Consider the following 23,760-nt stretch of genomic DNA (forward strand, 5'->3'; position numbering starts at 1 on the left):
ATTTCACGTGGGGCAGACTTAGACTCGAGTCATCAGTTATATGATCTGCACCCTGAGAATGTTCTTCTCTCAGCCTCACATTCCTCGCAGGCGAAGCAGGGATCCTCTCATCTCTTATACGTTTCGGGGAAGTTTCAATGAGATGACACAGACAGGCACTTGTACCGTGCCCGGCCCAGCAGCTAGTCTTACTATTACTCTGCCTTACATGGTTTCTGCGAAATTGCTCCAGGACACTGAGCACAGTACCCAGTCCTAAGCAGATGTTTCACTGCGTGAATGCACAGTGATTGTGGATGGAAGTTGGTGTAGTGAGCACCGGTTACTTCCCTCAGGTGCCATCTCCAATCTCCTCACAGCGTGAGCTTACGCGCCCTGTTGTCTGCACGTGGGTACGTGGTGACACAGCAAGGGCCCGCTACTGACTCTTAAGTCAATTTAAGGTAGGGTGATGAACCCAGGGACAGGGATGCTGACTTCAGCAGGAGGAACGGAGGCTGGCTCTCCAGCATGGAGGATAACGTAAGTGCCTGTACCTGCTCTACCTCAGTGCCCAAATTCTTCGTTACACCTTGGTAACACGGGTAGAAGTGGCTGTACGGACAGTTTATCCTTTGTGATGCAGATACATATGCCGAGTTACTGCAAATGAAGGACATTTTCACAAGTGGACTCAGCAAGAGTAAGTAAACTGTTTATATTCATTTACAAATGTAGCAACCTGAAAAGAAAATCTGAATTGAAATCCTTGATAAAAACACAGGGCACAAGGTTAATCCCTTGCTCAAGGAGGGCAGAAATGTTGGGCCCCCTGAGCACCTAGAGGCACTTGGGCTCTTGAGAAAAGACTCGGTTTCCTAGAGCGAGCTCAAGCGCCAAAGAGTGCGGGCGATGGCGTCGCCATACATCCCACGAACAGACCAGACAGGAATGCGTTGACTGCGCTGCTAGGAATCCCTTCCCTGAAACCAGCTGCAGAAGCTTCCCTCCCCACCCGCTCTGGATCTGGGGAAGGGAGGCTAGTGCTGGATGGGACCCTCAGATGTAAATGAAGTCACTTCTTTTGTCCTGCTGTTGCACCCCACCCGTGGCATTCCAGAGTGAAGACACAGGATCTGGCCAGGAGAAGGTGCTCCCAGCTCCGGGACTTGGTGTGTGAGGTGTATTTTCCTACACACACACACACACACACACACACACACACACACACACACACACACATAAACAATAATAAAATTACACACACACACACATATAAACAATAATAAAATTATACACAGCAGTAATAGTAGTGTGACTCCATTTGGGTTCCCAGACTCAATTCCAATGTGTGTTAAGTATGTGGGAGGGGGTCTTCCCATACAAGACACCAAGCAATTCTTGAACAACAGCAGGGTGTTTAAGAATGCAACTAAATTCTGATGCTATCTGCTGGAGACAGCGCCAGATTTCCCAGGGTAAGGGCTCCGTCCTACAAGACTGCCCTCCAGCCCCTACCACAGATGCGGGACGCAAGTCCTACGCGTTACCTGTGCTTCTGACCTACCGGCTACAGATTGGAGGTTCCCTCGACCTCCCCCTGAGATTCAATTAGTTTGATAGAGTGGCTCACAGAACTTAGGAAAACACTTATTTTTACCAGTTTAATAAGAGACACCGTAAAGGATACGAGTGAACAGCCACATGAAGGGATACATAGGACATAGGGCAAGGTCCCAAGTAAAGGAGCTCCTGTCCTTGTGGAGCTTGAGGCCTGGCTCAGTGGCACGTGGAGATGTTCTGGCTCCCCAAGCATAGAAGCTCTCCGTGCCTAAGGGGCAGGACCCAACAAGGCAGAGAGAGCTGTAAGCTCTTCTCAGGGGTTTTGTGAGGGCATCACTGCATAGTCAAGACTGACTTAAATCATTGGCCATTGGCTGATTCAACCTCTGGCCCTTGCCTTGGGTGGGGTTCCAAGTGTCTCTCATTAACATGACAAAACACCCATTTCACCTTTAAGATTCTGCAGTGTTTTCAGGAACTGTGCATGGCCAAATAAACCTGGGAAATATGTGTTTGGTCATCTGAATGATCATATATATATTTCTTAGGACTCAGTTTATCACAATGTGCAAAGGAAATCCTGGCGTAGATCTTCTGAAACAGATGCTAAATTAACTTCCCCACCTCTTGTAACTTCTGTCCTTGAGAGACAGAAAAAGGAGAAGCCCAGGAAGATCTGCAAAGGATAAAAGTAAATACATGTAAGTGTAAGATAAATTCTAACCGAAATTAGCAGGCGACGAGAAGCAACAAAGGGCCAGGCAGTTTATTTGAGTGCAATCCCAGGCAAGGTTCACCAGTCTGCACCAGGACAGGCTGGAGAAGTCGCGTGCAACCAGACAGGCGGGGAGTTTTTTTTAAAATTAATTTTATTTTGGTATCATTAATCTACAATTACATGAAGGACATTATGTTTACTAGGTTCCCCCCTTCACCAAGTCCCCCCCACATCCCCGTTCACAGTCACTGTCCATCAACATAGTAAGATGCTGTAAAATCACTAGTCTTCTCTGTGTTGCACAGCCCTCCCCGTGCACCCCCACACTATACATGCTAATCGTAATGCCCCCTTTCTTTTTTCCCGCCCTTATCCCTCCCTTCCCACCCCTCCTCCCCAGTCCCTTTCCCTTTAGTAACTGTTAGTCCATTCTTGGGTTCTGTGCTTCTGCTGCTGTTTTGTTCCTTCAGTTTTCTTTTGTTCTTATACTCCACATATGAGTGAAATCATTTGGTACTTGTCTTGGGCGGAGAGTTTTTAAAGAAGGTAGGGGGAGGCAGAGCTTGGATTTACAGCGATGTGAGGATTGGCTAGCCTAAGGCACATTTTTCAGGAAGGGGGCAGCAGTCGGGGACTTTGGCACGTCATCAGTGTCCCACGTGCTCACCCCTCCCTCCAGTGCCACCAACCTTACATTCCAGCCTTTTGGTTATAATGGGCGCCAACTCGATCTGGCTACTTCCAGCTGAGGAGGGATGGCGTGGGTAGGGTTGAGGCTGGTGGGAGGCCAGAGGAGGCTTGGAGGGAAGGGGTGAGTACTGATGTACCCACACGGTCTTGTTCACTTCTACTGTCTGACCTCTCTATCGGGGGCCGGAGGTTCTAGCAGATATGTTGTCTTTGTCTCTCAGGACAGATATGTGTAGCATGATCACTCAGGCTTTGCCCCATCTAGTACTGTAGTCTGGACAATGAGAGACAGACTGAGGCTTGTTCATAGCAGGCAGCCTGGATGAAAGAATGGAAAGACGAGCATTGGGTGGGACAAGGGGGTATCTTTCTTAGGAGTGGGAAGTAAGGTAGGTAGGAGAGGTGTTCGGGGGAACTTGAGATAAGAGAGTATAAGGATTAGGGATGACCGGGTGAAGAGGGACTACAGCCTTGTTGATTATCTGCAGGTCTTGAACAAGCTGGTAGGGCCCTGATGGCTTCTTGACTGGAAGGATTGGAGTGTTACAGGGAGAATTAGTTGGTACTAGAAGCCTTTGGGAAAGATGGTTAATGATAGGTAGGATGCCCTTGGATGGGCTTGGGAAATAGGAAATTGGGGTCTAGAAGGAGAGGAGGATGAGTCCTTGAGGAGGATGAGGACCGGAGCATAATGGCTCCACACTACAGGAGTAGAGGTGTTTCAGACTATTGGGTTAACACCGGTCAATGGTACAAGAGGGTCTGGGAGGCCTCAGGGCTACAACTTACATTGGCTAAGACGATGAGTGAGCTCGGTTGGGGATGACTAAGAGGCAGGGAGATAGAGGCACCAAGCTTGGAGAGGAGATCTCACCCTAACAAAGGGATGGGACAGGATGGGATGACTAGATATGAGTGGGTAAGAGAATGGCTCTCAAACGTGTAGGCTACCAGACCTGTCTCTAGAGGCTTAGAGGGGGTTCCCGTGACACCCACGACCGAGACCTGGGAAGGATGTAAACACCCATGAAAGGAAGGTAAAACAGAGTAGGTAGCTTCCGTGTCTACTAAAAAGGAGATGGACTTACCTGCTACCCACAGCATGGCCCTGGGCTCAGCAAGGGTGATAGGGGTGTTCAAGTCTAGGCATCTTCAGTCTTTGAGTAGGCCCAGCAGGTCTGGAGGGGAGTCTCTCAGGGGCGCCTGCCTCCCATGAGACTCTGTCATGGGAGGATGACCTTCCCCAGCTGGGCACTGTACTTTCCAATGACTTCTCTTACAGCAAACTGGGCAGAGTTTACTCGGCTTGTTGGTCAGGTTGGGGCATCTCTTTGCCCAGTGGTCTTCGTGGCCACACTGGAAGCAGGGTCCTGAGGCTCATGAGCTGTGGACTGGTCTTTAGTGTGATGAGACCCCTGTGTTGTTGGCTGCAGGGCCACCGCGAAGGCTCGGGTTTGGGACACTGTCTTTCTCTCATGTTCTTTATCATGGGTATTAAAGACTTTAAAGGCCATGGTTACCAGGTCACGGAGTGGAGTCTGGGGTCTCTCTTTTGCCTTTTTAATTTATGTCTTATGTAACTAATACTTGTTTTGGTGAAATCTAGTTCTTTACTAGTTTAGGAGTAATAAAACAGTGACTATAAATGACAAAAGACTTACAAATGACAGTGGTTAAAGATCTGATGAGAGCTTACTGTAAGACAGTTGACATAAGGAAATTCAGATATTTTTGTAACACAAAACATTCAGTAACAAAGTTTAGCATTATTCCCTTTGACAGGGCTTTCTAGGTAATTAAGCAGGTAACTTTATATCAGATAAATAAGCGAAATGGCTAAATACTTTCTCTAATGAGAAGAAAAAGCCAAATTAGCCAAATACTTTCTCTAATGAGAAAAAAGTTCATCTGACATGTTCCAGGGGCCCTCTGGAAAATATCAGAGTTCACTAGAGGTAAAAGTACTTTTTTGAATTTGATTTTGGGAAGTTGTCAGAAGAAAGTTTCTTTGGCACTTGCTTAAATAGAATCATAAGTCACTATGAAACAATACTTATCTATTTAACTAGAATGACAATAAAAGGTTTTAAAGGCAAATACAGAAGGTTACACAGTTATTAGTAAAACTTAGCTTTTAGTTTTTTTCATATTAAGATCTCATTATCTTAAATATTCAGACAAATCATTGAGACTTTAAGCATGAGAAACTGTTTTGATAAAACAGAGAACTCTTTGCAATCTTTCAACATTAAGGGCAGACTAACAGTTAAGAAAACTTTCTTTTAAACTGAAAACAAAATTCTAATTTTGCTGTGTACTTGATACTGAGATTCATTTGCTTTACTTTTATTTTTCATGGCCATATTAAATTCTTCCACAAGCTTTCTACAACTTTCTTTTTACATTCAGTGTTCTCCCTCTTTAAATAAATAGCTGTACTTTAGAACAATTACCTTCTTTTACCTTCAACAAAATGAATTTCCATTCCTTATATTTTCTCTTATTAAAACACACATCCTTTTAGCAGGTAGAGATGTTTTCTTCTTTAAGTAGCTTTAATTAGACTTTAAAACCATTAGGAACTTTAATTTTCAGTGAACACTGAGAAGTGGGCTATTATAAACCATTGCACTAGCATTCTTTAGATTAACAAATTCATGAACACACTTTATAATTCCTGACACCATGTGCTTTACAGCATAATATTTAAACACAAAATATGTCTACTTAACTTAGCAAAACTTTAAGATTCTAGGTTACTACAAAAATTTTCAGGCTGCATGCAGGCACACACACTGCAATACACAATCACTAAGATGTTCACTTGCTATGTTCAGCTCACTAACTCCCAAGAACCACGCCAGACCACTTACAAAACGCCGGGTATGGGGAAGGGTGTAGGGTTGGGAGAGAAAGGCGGCAGGTCTGTGCTGGGAGGAGTCTTGTCCGTGGCTTCCGGAACCCGAGGGTGGGAGGAGCCTGTTCCAGTGGGGGAAGAGGGCGGTGAAGGCGGAAGTAGAGGGGGAGGGGGTGGTGCAGCCACCGGAAGAGGAGAGGATCAGGAAGGCGGCATGGTTGAGAATGTAGGACTTTAAGATGGCAGCAACACAGGGGAGGACAAAGAACTTAAAGATGGTGGCGGAGAGGGGTGGGGGCAGTGAGCTGAGAGAGGTGGGAGACTAAGGTCCTCTGGCGAATCTGAAAAGGAAGAAGAACTGGGCAGAGTAAGAGGCTGACAATCTTTAACTGGAGATCGGGCCAGGAGAACCTGGGTCATTGAACACTTAACTTAAAGGTCTGGGTGGGAGCGCAATGTCCAAAAAGTCTGCACATATGGGATTTCACCCTACTTTCCACTCTGGTGGCAATAATTAGTCAAGTCGGTGAGGAGGCCAAAATCGAAAGTTCCCTCAGGGGACCAGCGAGATTGATTGTCCAAGGGATACTGAGGCCTGGCCTCAGAGGAAAGAAAAGACTAGCTTCTGCTTGCGAACTTCCTGGGACAAATATAGAGTAGCCAAATTAGAAATGAGACACCGCAACGGGGTCTGGGCCTCTGCTTTTGAGGGCTGGTTCCCCATGTCTGCGTCACCTCCCCAACTAATCCCACTGAGAGGAGCGCCCAGCATCCCAAGCACACCAAGTTAAGGGAGACGTCCTGGGGCCTGGGTGAGGGATGTCTCCCACACCACAGGGCCAAGGGCGGGCCGAATGCCCACAGTGGATGGGCCGGATGCCCAAGGGGCCAGATGCCCCAACCTGGACGTGGCTATGATTTTGAACAGACCAGGTGAAAACGGGTTAGGAAGGGAAACATACCGGGGGAAACTGAGGGACTCACCAGAAAATAGTCCACGCAGCGGAGAGCAGGCTGAGGTCCCGGGTTGGGGAAGGAGGGGGCAGGGCCACCGATGGCCACTCGGGGCCCCGCACTCATGCTCCTTCCCGGGTTTTTTCAACACCAAATGTAAGATAAATTCTAACCGAAATAAGCAGGCGACGAGAGGCAACAAAGGGCCAGGCAGTTTATTTGAGTGCAATCATGGGCGAGGTTCACCAGTCTGCACCGGGACAGGCTGGAGAAGTTGCGTGCAACCAGACAGGTGGGGAGTTTTTAAAGAAGGTAGGGGGAGGCACAGCATAGATTTACAGCGGCGTGAGGATTGCTAGCCTAAGGCACATTTTTCAGTTTGGGAGGGGGCAGCAGCCGGGGACTTTGGCACGTCATCAGTGTCTGACATGCTCACCCCTCCCTCCGGTGCCTCCAACCTTACAGTAAGTACATAAGGAAAATGCTCCATGAAGAAATGTGTAATTCCGCACGGGATGCTCTGCTTTGTGAAATCATGTATCCTACAAGGAGCCACTCTGACATCTAATGAAAGAGAGGAGCCAGAAACATAAAAACACGCCATCCTCTTGACAAACAGTGCGTGGATGGTAATGAAAGCCTACAAATTTCAAGCAAGACCAACACTTGATGATGAAAAGGGCATTAAGACTTGCATGTTAAAGTAGAGGCCAAAAATAGTGCCAGTTGAGGGAAACTGGGAGAATCTCTGCAGCTTGCTCACTACTTACTGCATGTAAATAGAATGTCATTAAAGTATTCAGTAGCACTTCATTCCACCCACTATTTCCTACCACAGCTGGATTTCTTCCACTGTCATCGGCCTGGTAATGGCATGAGCCAGAATGATCACCAAGAAAACTTGGGAAGGTTTTCTCCCCAGATTGCCACATCTGGGAACCAACAAAGTCTTCCCCAAGAATATACCTCTAATCTATTAGTCTGTTCCATAATCTCTGTTGGGCAGGGCAGTAACCCCAAGCTTTAAGCCCTTAGCTAAAATAATAAAGTAGAAGTACTTACCAGCACTGATCCAGTACTTATTTAGCACAGAAGCCCAGGATGCCTTGAGCTCTCATGTACTGGAGCAACAAGAGGCAGAGTTTCTGTTCTCAGGCGACCAGACCTCAGGTTGTTGGTTGTCATGGTGACACAGGAGTCCCTGGGGCTTGATTGCCACCCCCCAACGGCAGAAGCCCATCCTTTCTCCTGCACTGTTGAATCCTATTAGCCAGCCCTGTGCCTGGCCACCAGAGGCCATCAATAAAGCGACATTGGCGGCTTGTGGTGAGAGGCCTGAATCCAAAGGATGGAACTGGAGAGTGTGGCCCAACGTGCCGTGGCACCTGTACCATTAGTACACCATTCATTCAAAGAAATATTTATTGGTCGATGTCCCCAACACTGTTCTGAGTGCTGAGAATATAGCCGAGCCTAAGATTTATGTTCAGTGGAGAGAGGACAGGGCTTGCAACTAGTCAACACACTTTCAACACACACGTACTTTATTTAGCTGGTGATGAGTCCTACAGAGGAAAGAAAACAGGGCGATGTGATAGCAAAGGAGAGGTGGGCGGAGGGGTTTCTCAAGATGATGGAATGAGTAATTCCATTTCCTCTGGCCCAGGTAGCTAGGAAGGTGCAGACGAAGATGTGGCCAGGAACTCAGGTCCTCTAATCCTGCCTCCGAGGTCAGGCCAGGCCCTAGCCGACCGGATTTCAGATACGCTCTGCTACAGCCTCGCCCAGGAGATCCGAGCGACTTCGAAGAAACCAAGCGACACTCAGTCGGATCTTTTCCCATCGTCGACTAGAGGCTTTGAGCGGCGGACCCACTCCGGGACGAACTGGGAACGCGCCTCGCGGGTGCAGGGAACCCCCGGCTGCCCGACTGCAGCGGGGCCTGCCGCCCGTCGCGAACGTTCGGCTGCACTTGCAGAAATCTACGGGGCTCGAGGCCCGAGTTATCGGGCAGCCCGATTAACAATGCTCCCAGCTCGCAGCCACTTTACTCCCGGCCTTGTGGCCCTGGGGGGCGTGGCTTCGCAAGACCCAAACAAGCCCCACGTGTCGGGGGCGGGGACGTCACGGTGCGCGTGCGCGCCTGAGGTCACGCGCCGGCGTACCTCTGTTTTGGGGTTGGCGGGTGGGGCGGCCGTAAAGCGCGGAAGGTCGCGGTCTCCACCTTCCCCGGAACTTCTTCCACCCTCCGTCCCGCCCCCGCCTCGTGTCATGTCCCCGCCTTCCAGGACCCGGCGAGTGTTGTGGCTGCTGGGCAGCTGTCGCCGGGCTGTTGCTGAGCGCGGAGCCCGTTGGGGCCCGTGAGGTAAGGGACACCGCGGGGCCGTTACGGCCTCACCGTCAGCGCGGCCCCGGACTCTCCCAGCGAGGCCCCTGTCCGCTGTGGTCTCCCTCAGGAGTGGTCCCGGTCGTCCCTCGTCCCCTGTCGCTTCAGCCAGGTCCTCTCGGGAGAGGCCCCGCCGGCCCAGGCAGCAAGAGGGTGCGCCTCAGCGCCCTCGGCCTCTCTGCGGCTGCGTTCCGTCCGGCCGGGGCGGTAGGGGCCTCGGGGGCCCGCACCCGGCTGTCCCCGTGCCTGCGCACCGTCTCTTCCCGGCGTGTCCGGTGCTCGGAATCCCGCACCGGCCGGGTGTCCTCGCCTCTGGCTCCCTCCTCGGGCTTGCGCACCCTGCCCTCTCTGCGGGTGGAATTGTTTTCCCGCCTTGCACCGTGCGGTGCGCGTGTGCTTTACTAACTAGTAAGACTGCCGTGAAGTCAGGCCAGTGAACTGCCTTAACGTTTGGCCACTGGGGACTGATGTGAGTGACACTCGGATTTGATTTAGGAATCTTCAAGACCTTTGTAACCATGCACGTCAGCATGAGGCACGGGGTTGCGAGGGGAGCGCGGCAGCCGGGCCGCAGGGCACACTTTTCCAGTGCTGGGGTTTGTGTTATTTTCTTAAACTTTCCGGGTCACCTGGTGCCACTTGTTGGAAAAATAAGAGCACCCTGGACCAGCAGGATCAGAATCTCCAAACATGGAGCCTGGGAATGTGTCTTTGTTTTTTTATCCCAGGTGGCTCTCATGCTGAGGCCGATGTGATCAATGTTGTTCCTCCATCCAGCAGCCCGTTTGTACACAGCGCTGTGACCATGTAGAGTAACGACTCAGGGGGAGATGGAGCTGGCCTCTTGCTCTAGTGCTGTAAGCATTTCTGAGCATAACCAGACCTAGGACTGAAGTTGTTTAGCAAAAATTATTCTTTCTGGCACACTATTTTACAGTAATTTTATTTAAAAAATAACGTAATTTATTTTAAACCAGGTTATGTTTTATTTGTGTGAGTTGGACACCTTCACCTCTGCAGAGCAGCACAGCAAGTGAGGACTTCACACTTGGTTTTTAATCGTTTCCTTGCCACCGTTCTGTCCTCTGAAAGGAAGACTCTGCTAAGGACAGACTGTGCCTGAGTCTTGTCTTTCCCAGAGCATTGTTACGGGGAGGTGGACCCCATTCTGACTTTGTTTTAAGCACCCTTTATGAAAGGATAGCCAGTCGGGCATTCCACCTCGCAGTATTTTTGTTGTTTTCTCTTTGCAAGCTAAGTACCGTCCCCAGCAGAGGCCTACATTGAGATTGTTTGGATTGGAACCTGGAGTTGCTGACTCGGATGCTCTCCACCGTAGAGCTGTCCTGGGGAAGATGCAGACTCACGCTGTTCTGGGCCCTGGGCCCCCGAGGAGGGGTTTGCTATCACTCTGGAGGCCCCGACCCAAGGCCTAGGTGGGCTCTGCAGCCCCACCCTGTTCTGGTGGGCTCTCACGTGGCATGGCGGCAGTTCTGCAGTTTGCCTGTGAGGGCCAGTCAGAGCTTCTAGGTAGCCAGTGGAGGTAGGGATAGGCTGAGGACGTCCCCACTGTCGCCCTGAGAGGAGGATCCTGCCACATGCTGTGTTTGCTCTGCACAGCTCCTTGCCTTGCTGAAGAGTACCTTCCTTCTCAGTCTTGATGCCAACTACTTCGTAGGTGCTCCCCGAAATTCCACCAAGGTGTCTGCTTTCTGATCAAGGGCCCAATTGGCTCTTCTTAGAAAAACCTCGTCTGAGAGAATTTCTGAAAGGCAGGTGAGTGGAAGAGGCTGTGAGCTGTAAACTCCCTCAGCTGAGCGCTCTGTCTGGGTTTGTGTTTACTGCTCAGAGCCCCTGCTGAGCTCCCTCCTGCGCAGGATGCCAGACCTGGAGCCGCTGGAGATCCTGAAGTTGGTGAACTGCCCCGAGACCTTCACGCCGGACATGAGGTGCATCATGGGCGAGGCTCCCTCGGTGCAGGGCTACTTCGTCCTGGCGGGAATGAACTCTGCAGGCCTTTCGTTTGGTGGGGGAGCTGGCAGGTCAGTCTCAGCTTGGGGGGCTTCTTCCTGTCCAGACTGACTTGTAGTTAATGTGGTGTGATGTGTTTAGTCTGGTATGTTAGTAAGAGGGGGATATGTGCAATTTGAGAGTTGTCCCCCATCTCCTAATCCAGAAATGACATTGTGCAAGACGCTTTTGGAACTCCTCGTTTGGAATTAGCCATGGAGCCTGTGGGACGATCTTTTTGTTCTTTCACTCCTAGCAAGTATTGGCTATTCATGAAACTGGAAATAATAGTAGGTTTGGAAGACAAGAGGATGAGACTGTTGTAGACAATTTACCTACCTGTGGATTTACAGTTGTAGTTGCTTAAAAAATAGTTGGGTGAACTGAATAAATAAAGTTCAGTGAGTACATTTGTAGATGGAAGCTCAGGACAGGAAATGAAGACCGGCTGTTTTCTCTCCAATAGTTATCTTCTCTTCCTGCCTTAGTGAGCAAGCATGCATGCACACATACCATTTTCCACAGAAACAAGGACTCAGAGATGGCCCAGGACTGACAAGGGCATCGAGTGCCCAGTTCTTACTCTGAGGTCAATTGTAGGGCAGGATGACAAACCCAGTGACAGCGATAGTAACTTCAAAAGGAGAAATGGAGGCTTTCTCTCCCCAGCCATGCCACCACTGTATGGAAGGTAACATAAATGCCTTTATCTTACCTCAGTTTCCAAGTTTTTAAATCTTATACAGAGAGAGGTACATACAATAAAATGCACATTTTAATAAATCTAAGTGTACATCTTGTATTTTGACATGTGTATAACATTCATGTGATCACCAAAATCATGATACCAAACATTCTAAATTTTTTTCCCTTCACCTGTTTTACCAGTTTTCCCTTCCACCTGCCACCAGTCTGTTCTGTTTATGAGTCTGTTTTAGATTTCATATAAGTGAAACATATGTTCTCATTCTCTGAGTTATTTAACTTAGTATAATACCTCTAGGTTTATCTACATTATTGCAAATGGTAAGATTTCATTCTTTTTTATAGCTAATATTCCATTTATGTATGTACCACATCTTATCTACTGGTGGACATTTAGGTTGTTTCCCTATCTTGGCTATTATAAATAATGCTGTAGTAAATATAGGAATGTTTTTATCTTTCTGGATTAGTGATTCTGTTTTCTTTAGGAAAGTTCCCAGAAGTGGTTACTGGTGGCACGGTATTTCTATTTTTAGTTAATTTTTTTATTGAAGTATTGTTGATATACATATTGGTTTAAAATAGCACAGTGGTTCTACAGTTACCCATATTATTAAAATCCTCACTGCTTCTAGTGCTGTTACTATCTGTCAACATAGGAAGATACCACAAAATCATTATCAAGATTCTCCGTGCTGTACTACTATCCCCATGACTAACCTACATTACGATTGAGAATTTTTGTGCCCCTTTCCTTTATCCCCCTCATGCTTCCCACCCACCTATGCTAATACCTCCCCCATGGTAACCAACAGTTCCTTCTTCTTATCTGTGAACCTACTGCTTCTTTGTTCATTCTGTTTTGCTTTGTATTTATATTCCACAAAAAAGTGGTATCATATGGTATTTGTCTTTCTCTGCCTTACTTCAGTGAGTATAATCCCTTTAGATCCATCCATGTTGTTTCAAATGGCAGATTTTCTTTACTTTTTATGGCTGAATAATATTCCATTGTGTATATGTACGACATCTTTATCCATTCATCTACTGATGGACACTTAGGTGGCTTCCATATCTTGGCTATTGCAGATAGGGCAGCAGTAAACATAGGGGTGCATATAACTTTTTGAATCAGGAATTTTGTTTTCTTTGGGTAAATTCCTAGAAGCAGAATTACTGGGTTGAATGGTATATCTTTATTTTTAATTTTTTGAGCAACCTCCATACTGCTTTCCATAGTGGTCACACCAATCGACATTCCTAGGGTTCCCTTTTCTTCACATCCTCACCAACACTTGTTACTTCTTGTCTTTTGGATAGCAGCCATTCTGACTGGTGGGAGATAGTACCTCATTCTAGTTTGATCTGCATTTCCCTGGTGATTAGTGATGTTGAGCATCTTTTTGTGTTTCTTGGCCATCTGTATGTTGTCTTTGGAAAAATGTGTACTCGGGTCGTCTGCTCAGTGTTTAATCTTTTTTTGTTTTTTGCTGGTGTTGAGTTCTGGATGTATTTCAGATACTAGCTCCTTGCCAGATATATCATTTGCAAATATTTCCTCCCATGGACTTTTTGTTTTGTTGGGTTCTTTTGCTGTGCAGAAGCTTTTTAGCTTGAGTTTAGTTTATTTTTGCTTTTGTTTCCTTTGCCTGAAGAGGCACATCCAGAAAAAAATTGCTAATGCTGATGTTAGACTTTATTGCCTTTGAGGTCTTATATCTAAGTCTTTAATCCATTTTATTTTCTTGTGTGGTATAAGACTGATCTAGTTCCATTCTCTTGCATGTAGCTGCCCAGTTTTCCTCCATGTATTTTTCACTCTGGTAATGCTGGTAGTAATGGTTTCATGTACAATGTTTATCCTTTGTGATGGCAAATACATATGCCGAGTTACTGCAGATGAACGTTTCACAAGTGGACTCAGCACTAGTAAGTAAAATGTTTGTTTATTCATTTACAAATGTAACATGAAAAGAAAATCTGAATTGAACTCCAGCTTGATAGAAGTACAGGGCACAAAGCTATCCCTTATTCATGGAGGGCAGAAATGTTGGGCCACCCTGTGTGCCTAGAGTCACCAGGGCTCTTGAGAAAAGACTCCGTTTCTTAGGGAGTCTTGAGTGTCTTCAGGACCACATGCTAACACTACACAGGGACAGACAGGGCTGAGCTAAACTGCATGTTCACAGATGCAAACTACAAGCTCAAGCACCGAACAGTGAGTGCAATGACGTCTTCATATGTCCCACGAGCGGACCAGACAGTAAAGTGTTAGCTGTGCTGCTAGGGATCCCTTCCATGCAACCAGGGCAGAAGCTTCCTACCCCACCTGCTTTGGATCTGGGGTGAGAGGCTAGTGGCTGGATGGGACCCTCAGATGGAAATGAGGTCACTTTCCTTTTGTCCTGCTCCCTGCACCCCGCCCGTGGCATTCTGGAGTGAAGGCACAGGACCTGGCTTGGAGAACAGAGGTGCTCCCAGCTCTGGTCCTTGGTGTGCAAAGGAAATCCTGGCATAGATCTTTTGAAACAGATGCTAAACTATCCTCCCCACCTCTTGTAATTTCTGTCCATGAGAGACATAAACACAAGCCCAAGGAGGTTTGCACAGGATAAAAGTAAATGCATCTAAGAACATGAAAAAATGCCCCATGAAGAAATATGTACTTCCCCATGGGATCCTCTGTTATGTGAAATCATGTATCATACAAGGAACAACTCTGATGTTTAATGGACAAAGAGAAGGCAAAGACATACAAAAATACTCAGTCCTCTTGAAAAATAGTGCATTTGTAATGATGAGAGACTGCAGGTGTGAGCCCTGTACTGACAACAAAAGAGCCTTTCAACTCAGCACCTTAAAGTGGAGGCCAAAAGTAGTGTTGGGGGAGACACTGCCAGGAACCCCACAGCTCATTTCTGGCTAACAGATCACAGGACCTGGTTAATGCCCAAAATGTCTTAAGTCTTTCATCTACTGTGCTTCTGTAGCCATGTGCCTGAAAATGATGTGCAGAATGAAAATCCTTTACTCTTGGGAAAATTTCCCCTATATCCTCTTGATAAAAATGCTACTTATGTCAATGTTCGTGAAGGTAGTAGGGAGAGGATGGGTGTACAAAAAGAAAATGAAACAGCAGACGGTTACTCTTCAGTACTAAGAACTACTGACCAAACCTTCATCTTAGATGCTGAAGGGGAGGGACCCTTGCTGACTTCACACCAGGAAGCTACGAGGAGACTAAAAATGAACCAGGACAGTCCGTCTCTCAGGACACAGCCTTCTAGGGTTGGAACCAAGACCAGGTCATAGATGAGTCCCTCCTATCTGCCTCAGGTCCTCAAAGGATGGTGAAGACTTAGGCTGATGCCAGCAAATATGTCCATAAGCCAAAGGACAAGCAGAGCCAGAAATCCCAGTGGTTGGTCATCTCCGCAGTGAAGCAAACCCAGTTTTAGAAAGCTGTGTCCATCCCTACATGTATGTGGTAGCCGTGGGGAGGGTTAACATTTCAACTGCATGCAAAGCAGGGTAATGGAAGAAGTGAGAGTTATTTTTCACGTTTTACTTTCTTGGAAACAAAACCCAGGAAAGAAGGGAAGTAGGTAAAATTCTTGGTCTATGTAATAAGACAGAATCCAGAAACAGTTACCTCCTGGTGGAATCAAAGTTACAGGGTGCTACTCCTGCAGAAATGTGATCTTTGGGGCCAAAGTGAAACTGGGCTTAATCACCAGGTCCCTGGCCTGATCAGCACATGGCACTGTGACTGCAAACTAAGTTGAAGGACATCAGGGAGGAGGCGATCCAAGCAGGTAGTGCTTGTCCCTTTTAGCTCTTAAAACTGAGTTAGAGCTTTTTTTCTGATTTCAGTGGCATTATCATGAACGGGAAATCTTTCTGATCAAAGCTTCCATTTAAGTCAAATGGCCGAAGCAGTGCCACGGACTTACATGTGGCACTAGGGGCATAGAATTTACTTCTAGGAGGAGAAAGCCCACAGGAGACTTGGAACCCTGGGTCTTAGGCTGTGTGAGGCCTGCAAACTTTGTGTTTCTAGGTTCAAAAAGATGCTCCCAATTGAACATGCTGACAAGTCTGAGAGTGCAGAGCCCTTCCCCAAGACAGCAGAGAGGTGACGACAGATCATTCCAAGTACAGAAGAGGACCAACCGCCTGCAAGGCAAGTCTAACCCCCCCATTCACAGGAGTCCCTCAGCGCTCTAGGACAGGGGAGTTGTCACACCAAGCAGACATGAGGCCCCTTTGCCTGAGAGATGGAAACAGCCCCAAGTGAGGATGTTTGGATTGTCAGTTAAGCCTGAGGCAGGAAAGAGTCATCCCCTAAGCAGAGAAAACTACCAGATTCACACTCCGATATTTATATTTGAGCCAAAGGAGACCTCAAGGCTGAATGTAAGTGCCAAAAGATATGTGTGCGTCAGGGCACCTGATGTCCCAGAAGATTAACATCTCGTCAGAGTGTGGCCCTTATTTATGGACAAGGTGTAATTTGCATGAATCTAACACTTCTTTTGGATTCAATCCCAAGTTTGTTTTTCTGAGATGACTGACTGGTGCAGAGTATGGATGCCTTTGGCTGTACATCACCTGTTTCCCTCTTGGGGCTGTGGCTCCCGCTGACAACAACACCTGTGCCTGCTCTTCCAAGTCCTTCAGAGCTGCTCTCCAGCTGGGCAGCTCCCCCTCATCACACAGCAGCTCTCATCATGTACTCCCTTCATAAACCAACTAAGGCCTCCTAACAGTGGATACAGTCCGTAACCAAGGAAGAGTGGTCTGACTGGGGAAATGGCAAGAAATGTCCAGAAAGAGTCAGTCTGATTATGAAGTGGTCAGAGATCTCAAGGAAATCCCACGGCAGCAGACATCTGAAAGTTTTGAGCTGCTGTAATAAAATGAAAAGATCTTTAATATATTTAGAGACTTACCAGAGCTAATGCTTCTAAGATAACTAAGACTACAGAAGCTATAGTTTAATTAAAATCTAACAGCAGGTTTTTTTGCATTTAAAGACTCAGATTAGAACAGTTTATCTGCAAAGGAAAACTCAGTATTGGCATGGATTGCACAGTCTGTGATATCCAAATTTTCCCCTTAGAAAATAGACACTGCTTAAAAACGTACAGGACCCTCTTGGGGAACCCTAGGTCATCTATTCCAGGGACATGGAGAGATGGCTGGATGGGAAGAAAGAGCTTGGAAGGAGAAGTGGACAGCAGTTCCCTAGGTGCATGTACCCAAAACGTCAGTGGACACATGGTCACCTCTGTGTGTCTGTCTGTCCTACACTGGAGGAGGCAAATCTAGGATTCCAGTTGCTCTCAGACTCAGCATGGCCAGCAAGGGTTAGTTACTCAACCAGGGTGGTAGGCCCTACATTCCCTCCCTGTTCTAAAGAGAGAGGGATGTTTGCTGACCTAGTGAGCCTGCTGGGGAAAGGACAGGTGAGGCTGAAGAGGAAAGTCAAGACAGGGTGACTGAGCAGCTGGCAGAAAAAGCGCTGTGTTAACAGTAGAAAACTCAGCACCACTGGTGATGTACTTTCTGAGGCAGACCTTTCAGCTTGGAAAGGCAGCACAACACTGGCTGTTTACTCAGCCAAACAAAACCCTTCACTGCACAGATTAGGAGACATTGAGGAAAATTATAGGCAGGTGGCCTCCCTACCAACCCAGCTAACTTCCTCTCTGCTATAGACCAGGTAATGTCCACATGATGCCTCTCATCAGTGAGGTAGATGGTCATCCTCTTGCTAGAGGTATCAGGGTGCCAGACCCACCGCACAGTGGAACAGGAGCATGAGCTGCCTGGCTGAAAGGCACAAGCTATTCCATGGGACTGTATTAAATTTACAGCAAGCCACCAAAATGAACAGGTTCCTCTGAGGAAACTTAGCTCCGCAGACTTGGACTCCTGAGGCCTGCACACCACCAGCTGCTTTTGCTTCGAGACACGGCATCTGAAATCAGACTGTCCCCATAATCTATTCCACAGGTGGAGTTTGCTCCTGTGCTATCAGATGCTTCCTGTCACGATGGGACTTAGAGGAGTGGAAAGACAGAAGCACAGTCCAGAGTGAGTATTGGGATGGGAACCTGCAAGAGGAGGGGAAGGTGGAAGGACGAGAGAGGTTGCAAAGTGAAAGGTTTAAAAGTAGGTCGAGTTTAAAATTATATCAAGGAGGTAAGAGATGGGAGGCAAAGGTTTCAATCAAAAAGAGGGGTGGGATCAGGGAGGTGAGAAGCTCCCAGGATGTGGAGGTGGGGAGGTGAGATGCCTGGCATTACTTCCCGTGCAGGTCACTTAGCTCCACGTCATCCTTTCGGCGCTTATGGGTGAAGAGGGAGGCGACAGGGTAGAGCTTGGCCTTGGCCTGGAACCGGTGTCCCGCAATGTCAATCTCATACTCTCCCCGGTTGATGAACTCTGCTGTCACCACCTGCTCTTCTCCAGTGTCCTCGGAAAAATTGTGCACGAAGCCCAGGCAGACGTGGCGCTCCAGGGTATAGCTGTAGGCGCTGCTGGTGGTCTTACCCACATACTGCCCATTCCGGTAAATGGGCTCTCCCCACCAAGGCCAGAGGTCCAGGTCTGTGTCGTGGTTGTCCAGGATGAACATGGTGAAGCGTTTGTACACCCCGTTCTGCTTCTGCTGCAGCAGGGCATCTCGGCCAATGAAGTCCATCCCCTAGAAGGAGAGGCGACACTGAGACTTGGTTACACCCTGGCACTTGGCCCAGGAGTGGCTGGGAGGAAGGGTCCCTGTGGCACTGCAGTGGAGTGCAACTCTCCCACCACCACACTCCTGCAAGCTTTGAGGAGAGTGTTTTCCACCATGTGAAAAATCACAACACATGTACAGATTCCTTTTTTTCTATTTTATAAACAGATTTCAATCATAAGACCATATGGAAAAAAACAATGAAAAAATACTTTGTTTTAGAAAAACGGTGTTTTTATATAATCCCAACAAAATGCATGGATATCTATATATATATATGTGAGGATCGAATACTCTTGACAGTGATTATGAATAGATGAGTGATTTTAATTTTCTTGATATTTTTCTCTATTTTCCAAAATACATATTCATTTTATACCAGAGAAAGCTCTCTATAATCTCCCAAAAAGAATACTTTCCTATAGATAAAGTTAGTGTACTGATAAGGAATGACTGCTGAGATACTGTGTTAAGTGAAAAAAGCAAACTACAGTATTACAAGTGTGTATTGCCCAACCATCTAAGTTAAAAAAGTGGTGGAGGGAGATTATACCCTCATCTGTTTGCATTACTGAAGGTCTCGAAAAGGAGCTGAGAAACTCTGCTCTGGAAAAGTTTGCAGTGAAAGCAGATGGGGTTCAGAGGTGGAAAAGAGACTTTTCCCTGAATGTCCTCTTGAACCGTGACTTTTTAAAAAACCTACATTTATATTACTTTGAAAAGAAATAAAAACTTAGGCAGTTGGATGTAAGATGATTCATTTATACAAATACATGGGGCATGTCAATGAATCACCATAATCAACTTAGGAAATCTTGCCAGGAAGCACTTTGTTCCAAATGCTCAGTACAAGCGTCCACTGCTGTTTCCACACTGGGATGTTTTACCCACCGACACTTTCATTCTAAGGCTGTCCTCTGTGCCGTTATTCCTGATCTATCCCCGAGAGCTTAGTACTTCACTTTTTCTTCCATGTTTGCTCGTCTTCCTATTCTAGTGCTGGTTCACCACACAAGAAGCTGAGTGACAGTGGAGTGTGTGCAGATACAGTACCTTTTCTAATTTTACCCGAGATTCTCGTCCACATTCCAGAGGTGTGGTAAGGGTATTTAAATCTTGACCCCAGAAGGCAAAAAACTTCTCAATTCGGAGACTACGAAGAGCGTAATATCCAGCATTCCGGATTCCATATTTCTGCCCCATGCTCATCACTTCGTTGTATACATGCAAGGCGTACTAGAGGGAGAAACGAAAGGTTGGTGATGGCAGAACTTACTAATTAAAAGGGAGCGGCGGGTCTGCCAGTGCCTGAGGGCTGACACTGTTGCCCTGGACGAGGGAGAAGCTTGTGTAAAATTCTCACAGTGATGTACCCTCAACATACCAAAGTGGCATGGCCCAGGAGTTGTGCTGGGGTCCCCCTAAACCAGACTATAGCTCCATGACAGCAGCATCCATACTTTCTCACTTCTCTCCAGCATCCAGGACCGTGAGCTAAGGAGACAACAGTCATCACAGAATGGCTCGCAGACACACACCCTCACCACTCAGCAACTGCCTGCCGCGTAACCACTCCCCAGCCAGCCTGCCCACCCCACCCACTTTGTTCTCTTGCCCTCAGTCCCCAAACTCTGTCTTTCCCTTACATGCTGCCTATGCTAGGACATGAGTGTGACACACAACTCTAGATGTGTGTATGTGACCTCTTTTTTCACAGATTACGGCATATCTTAGAGACCCAGATGGAGTCACAGAGAAGCCAAGAAAGCAGAGCTCTCCTACCCGGGCCCCACGACTTTCAGCCTCTCATGTCGTTCTTTTCTTGTGTCAGAAAACTTAAATAAAGAGAAAGTCCAGACTGAAAGCAAATATTCAACCCTTATCTAAACATATTCTATTAAGTCTAGGAACTAGTAACAGACTATACTGTTTGCTTTAGAAACTGGAAAACAGAAGACAGAGAGATAAGACAAAGACAAATACTGTATGATCTCATAAAGAATCTAAAAAAAGGCAACCAACCAACCAACCTCAAACTCATAGAAAAGAGATCAGATTTGTGGTTACCAGAGTTTGGGGTGGGGGAATAGGAGGATGGGCATCAAAAGGTACAAACTTCCATTTACCGGATAAGCATGAGGGGTGTGACACAACATGATGACTATAGCTACCAATGCCATACAATATAAGACCTCATTGCAAGGAAAAAATTCTTTTGTTTGATCTTTTCACTATACCTATATAAACTTTGGTGGTAATCATTTCACAACATATGTCAGTCAGTCCATTACGCTGTACACAGCACTGCACGTCACAAAGCAGCTTCGCTGGTATTGCCGGTCTTCATCCTGGCAGCATATGTTGCTCCCTAAATTGTACAACTGCAGATGAACAGCATCTACTGAACAGACCACTCCAGTCAACTTTACATGTGGAAAAAGAATTCAAGCTGTTGAATTCACACACAGCCTGTGGTATGTGTGTAAGTGAAACACCCATATTAGCCCAGGTGGGCAGGAAGAGGAGACCCAACACAGGCCGGCAGGGAAAGGAGAGTACTACAGGGCCAGCATCTCTGGTGGGTTCAGGCCTTTGTGTCTCAAGCTGAATACTCTGTACTTAAGAGGAAGGCCAAGGAGGAAAGATTTAAAGCCAGGACTAGTCTTGTCTTAGACAGAAGAATGGGCAGAGCGGGTCACCCCCCATTTACTCCCTTACTAAATAACGGATTTAGTGTGAACAGACAAGCACCTGCTGTCATCCATCATGTTGGAAGACATCTCAGAGAGATGAGTGTAAGTTTCTTGAGGACAACAGCCAGCCTGCGAAGAGCCTGGGCATGTCACAAATTACCTCCTGGACTCATGGAAAATCATAAAAGTGGAAGTAGCGCAGGAAAACCAGAAGGCAGAAAGAATCCAGGACCTCCAAGTTATGAAGCTGCTGGGGCCACAGAGCTTCCCTTCCTGATGGAGTTTGGTCGGTACGGACACGGCAGCCAGGTGGTGACACCTGCATGAGCATTGGCACCTCAGAATCAATCACTGTCTGTGCCGGTGAAACAGGTGCTACCTTTATGTTAGTACTGCAGGTGTGGACACAGCCCCTTCATCTTAATATTATTGTTATAATATTTCTGAGTGAAAAAGCATATGAAATTTTCTGGGCTGGTAAATTCATGCTCCAATTAATAATCAAAAGACAACACTATGAATAATGTAACTAATATTAAGAACAAGACAGAGCCTCCAATCACTGCTGCTTGTCACAACTGGACATATGAAATTATAGGGATAAAAATTGCTAAAGAAGGAAAACTATTAGCATTTGCATATGATAAGACTGAACCATGAAAATTGCAGAGAATCAACCAGAAAACAAGTGTAAACAAAATAGTAAGAAACTAGGTTGAAGTATTTATATATATAGAAAAAAATTTTCATGAATCATACTCACATAGAAGACAATGGAACAAAGATACCCTTCCCATTCACAGTAGCAACACAAAAATACTCAAATATACTTGTGATAACATCTATATGAAGAGAACTTCAAAATATCTCAAGTCATCAAAAAACAATTAAAAACAAAGTATGTACTTTGATTGTAGGTCAACACACCATAATGTCAATTCTAATTTATGTGTAACACAATCCAGAAAGTATCACCAGGGTGTTCTTTGTTTTAACTAGATGATTATAAAGTTGTAAGGGAAAATTAAGAGACTAATTGTTCCAGAGTTTTCCAAGGTATGGAAATTAGCACTACCAGATATTAAAATATATAATAAAGCCTCAATAATTTAAAGTATGATCTTGGATCATGGATAGACCAACCAGACAAAAGTCCAGAAATAAACCCAAATACATTTAGGAATTCAGTATTTGATAAAGTTAGAATCTCAAATCAGTTAGTTATCCATGTGGAAAAAACCAGTTTGATCCATATTTCATAAAGTACACCAAGAGGCACCACAAAATAATGGGGCATTTAAATATTTTTTTAAAACATAAACCCATAAATAGCAACAACATGAACTATAAAAGTACTAAAAGAAAATGAAAAATTTTACATTAGAGAAGTCCCTTCTATGTTACCAAACTGTAGAAAGCACAAAAGATTGATCAATTCAACTACATAAAATTTTGTTTCTGCAACATAGAAAATATTTTCTGTAATAATTTCAAAAACCTTTCTACATTGCAAAAAACACAACAGAAGACAAATGACAAACTGGAGAAAGATTTGCAACAGCATGGACTGTCTGATTCAGAGAATGCCGGGAAGTTGATAAAAAGATCAATATAAAAACGGACAAAGGGTGTGACTAGAACATTCATTCCTGCACCGTTTATTAAGCATTTACTATGTGCCAAGTACTTCTCTAGGAGCTGGGGAAACAAAGTTAAAAAAGACAAATACCCTTGCTTTCAGGGAACTTCCATTTAAGCAAGGGTAATCTGATGAACACACTAAAGTGTATTTTACTGAACAGCAGTAAGCACTATGGAGAAAAAACAGGGAAGGGTAAGAGGGAGATCAGGGGGATGTTGCAATCCAGAAGGTGACACCAAGCAGATGTGGTTGTGAGCTTGGGAGTGTCTGGGGGAAGGACACAACAGGGGAAGGGGAGAGGCACATGTAAAGGCCCTGAAGCTGAGCAGGCAAGCTTCCCCAACTCAGCAAGGAGTGAGAAAGAGTGAAGAGAGAACAAGAGGGAAGCCGCAGGGCCAAGAATGGGCCAGTGGAACTGTGGAGGCCCTGGAGATGGGCCTTCACTTAGAGGTGGGTTTTGAAAAGTGGCTCAGTCTCATGACTATGGGAAATTAAAACTGCACTGACAAACTGTTCTATACCCATGAACCTAAAGTCTGAAAACTGTGTGTGCCGGTACATGCAATAAGGAGATGGACACTACCGTACACTGCAGAATTTCTTATAATAGCAGAGGACTAGAAACACCATAAATGTCTGTTAGTACTAAACTGGTTAAATTATGCTTCAGCAGAGAGAAAAAAGATGGCAGCATGAGAACTGAGGCAGAAATCTCCTCCCAAAACCACAGATAACATGAAAACACAGCAAATACAACTAATCTTGAAAGGGTGACCAGAAAGAAACTGCAACAGATGGCTTACATCTGGGGAAAAGAG

The 23,760-nt window shown here is 46.2% G+C and overlaps 2 protein-coding genes across 13 annotated transcripts in view; one reads left to right on the forward strand and one right to left on the reverse strand.

Annotated features, from left to right (window-relative positions):
- The first annotated feature begins 8,872 nt into the window (after positions 1–8,872).
- Positions 8,873–23,760, forward strand: part of LOC118932959 (pyruvate dehydrogenase phosphatase regulatory subunit, mitochondrial-like) — a 71,448-nt gene continuing 56,560 nt past the window's right edge. The window contains exons 1-4 of one of the 6 annotated variants that reach the window (XR_008993988.1): positions 8,970–9,126; positions 10,997–11,189; positions 17,881–17,961; positions 20,325–23,072. Coding sequence is in view for 2 of the 6 variants with exons in the window: in XM_057492781.1 (XP_057348764.1) it covers positions 11,026–11,189; positions 17,881–17,961 (245 nt within the window). In the remaining 4 variants the exon portion in view is untranslated. Of the gene's footprint in view, positions 9,127–9,875; positions 10,005–10,996; positions 11,190–15,922; positions 16,042–17,880; positions 17,962–20,324; positions 23,073–23,760 lie in introns of those variants that run through there. The other 5 variants (XR_008993989.1, XR_008993990.1, XR_008993987.1 and 2 more) reach the window with 5 other exon arrangements.
- The window catches only part of PDPR (pyruvate dehydrogenase phosphatase regulatory subunit), a 47,649-nt gene continuing 37,678 nt past the window's right edge, over positions 13,790–23,760 (reverse strand). For all 7 annotated transcript variants that reach the window (XM_057492778.1, XM_057492775.1, XM_057492777.1 and 4 more), the window contains 2 exons: positions 19,661–19,843; positions 13,790–18,574 (listed from right to left, as the gene is read on the reverse strand). In XM_057492778.1, coding sequence (XP_057348761.1) covers positions 18,170–18,574; positions 19,661–19,843 — 588 coding nt within the window. In that variant the 3' untranslated portion in view covers positions 13,790–18,169. The remainder of the gene's footprint in view (positions 18,575–19,660; positions 19,844–23,760) is intronic.

This window comes from Manis pentadactyla, chromosome 15 (assembly GCF_030020395.1).
Source record: "Manis pentadactyla isolate mManPen7 chromosome 15, mManPen7.hap1, whole genome shotgun sequence".
Lineage (NCBI taxonomy): Eukaryota > Metazoa > Chordata > Mammalia > Pholidota > Manidae > Manis > Manis pentadactyla.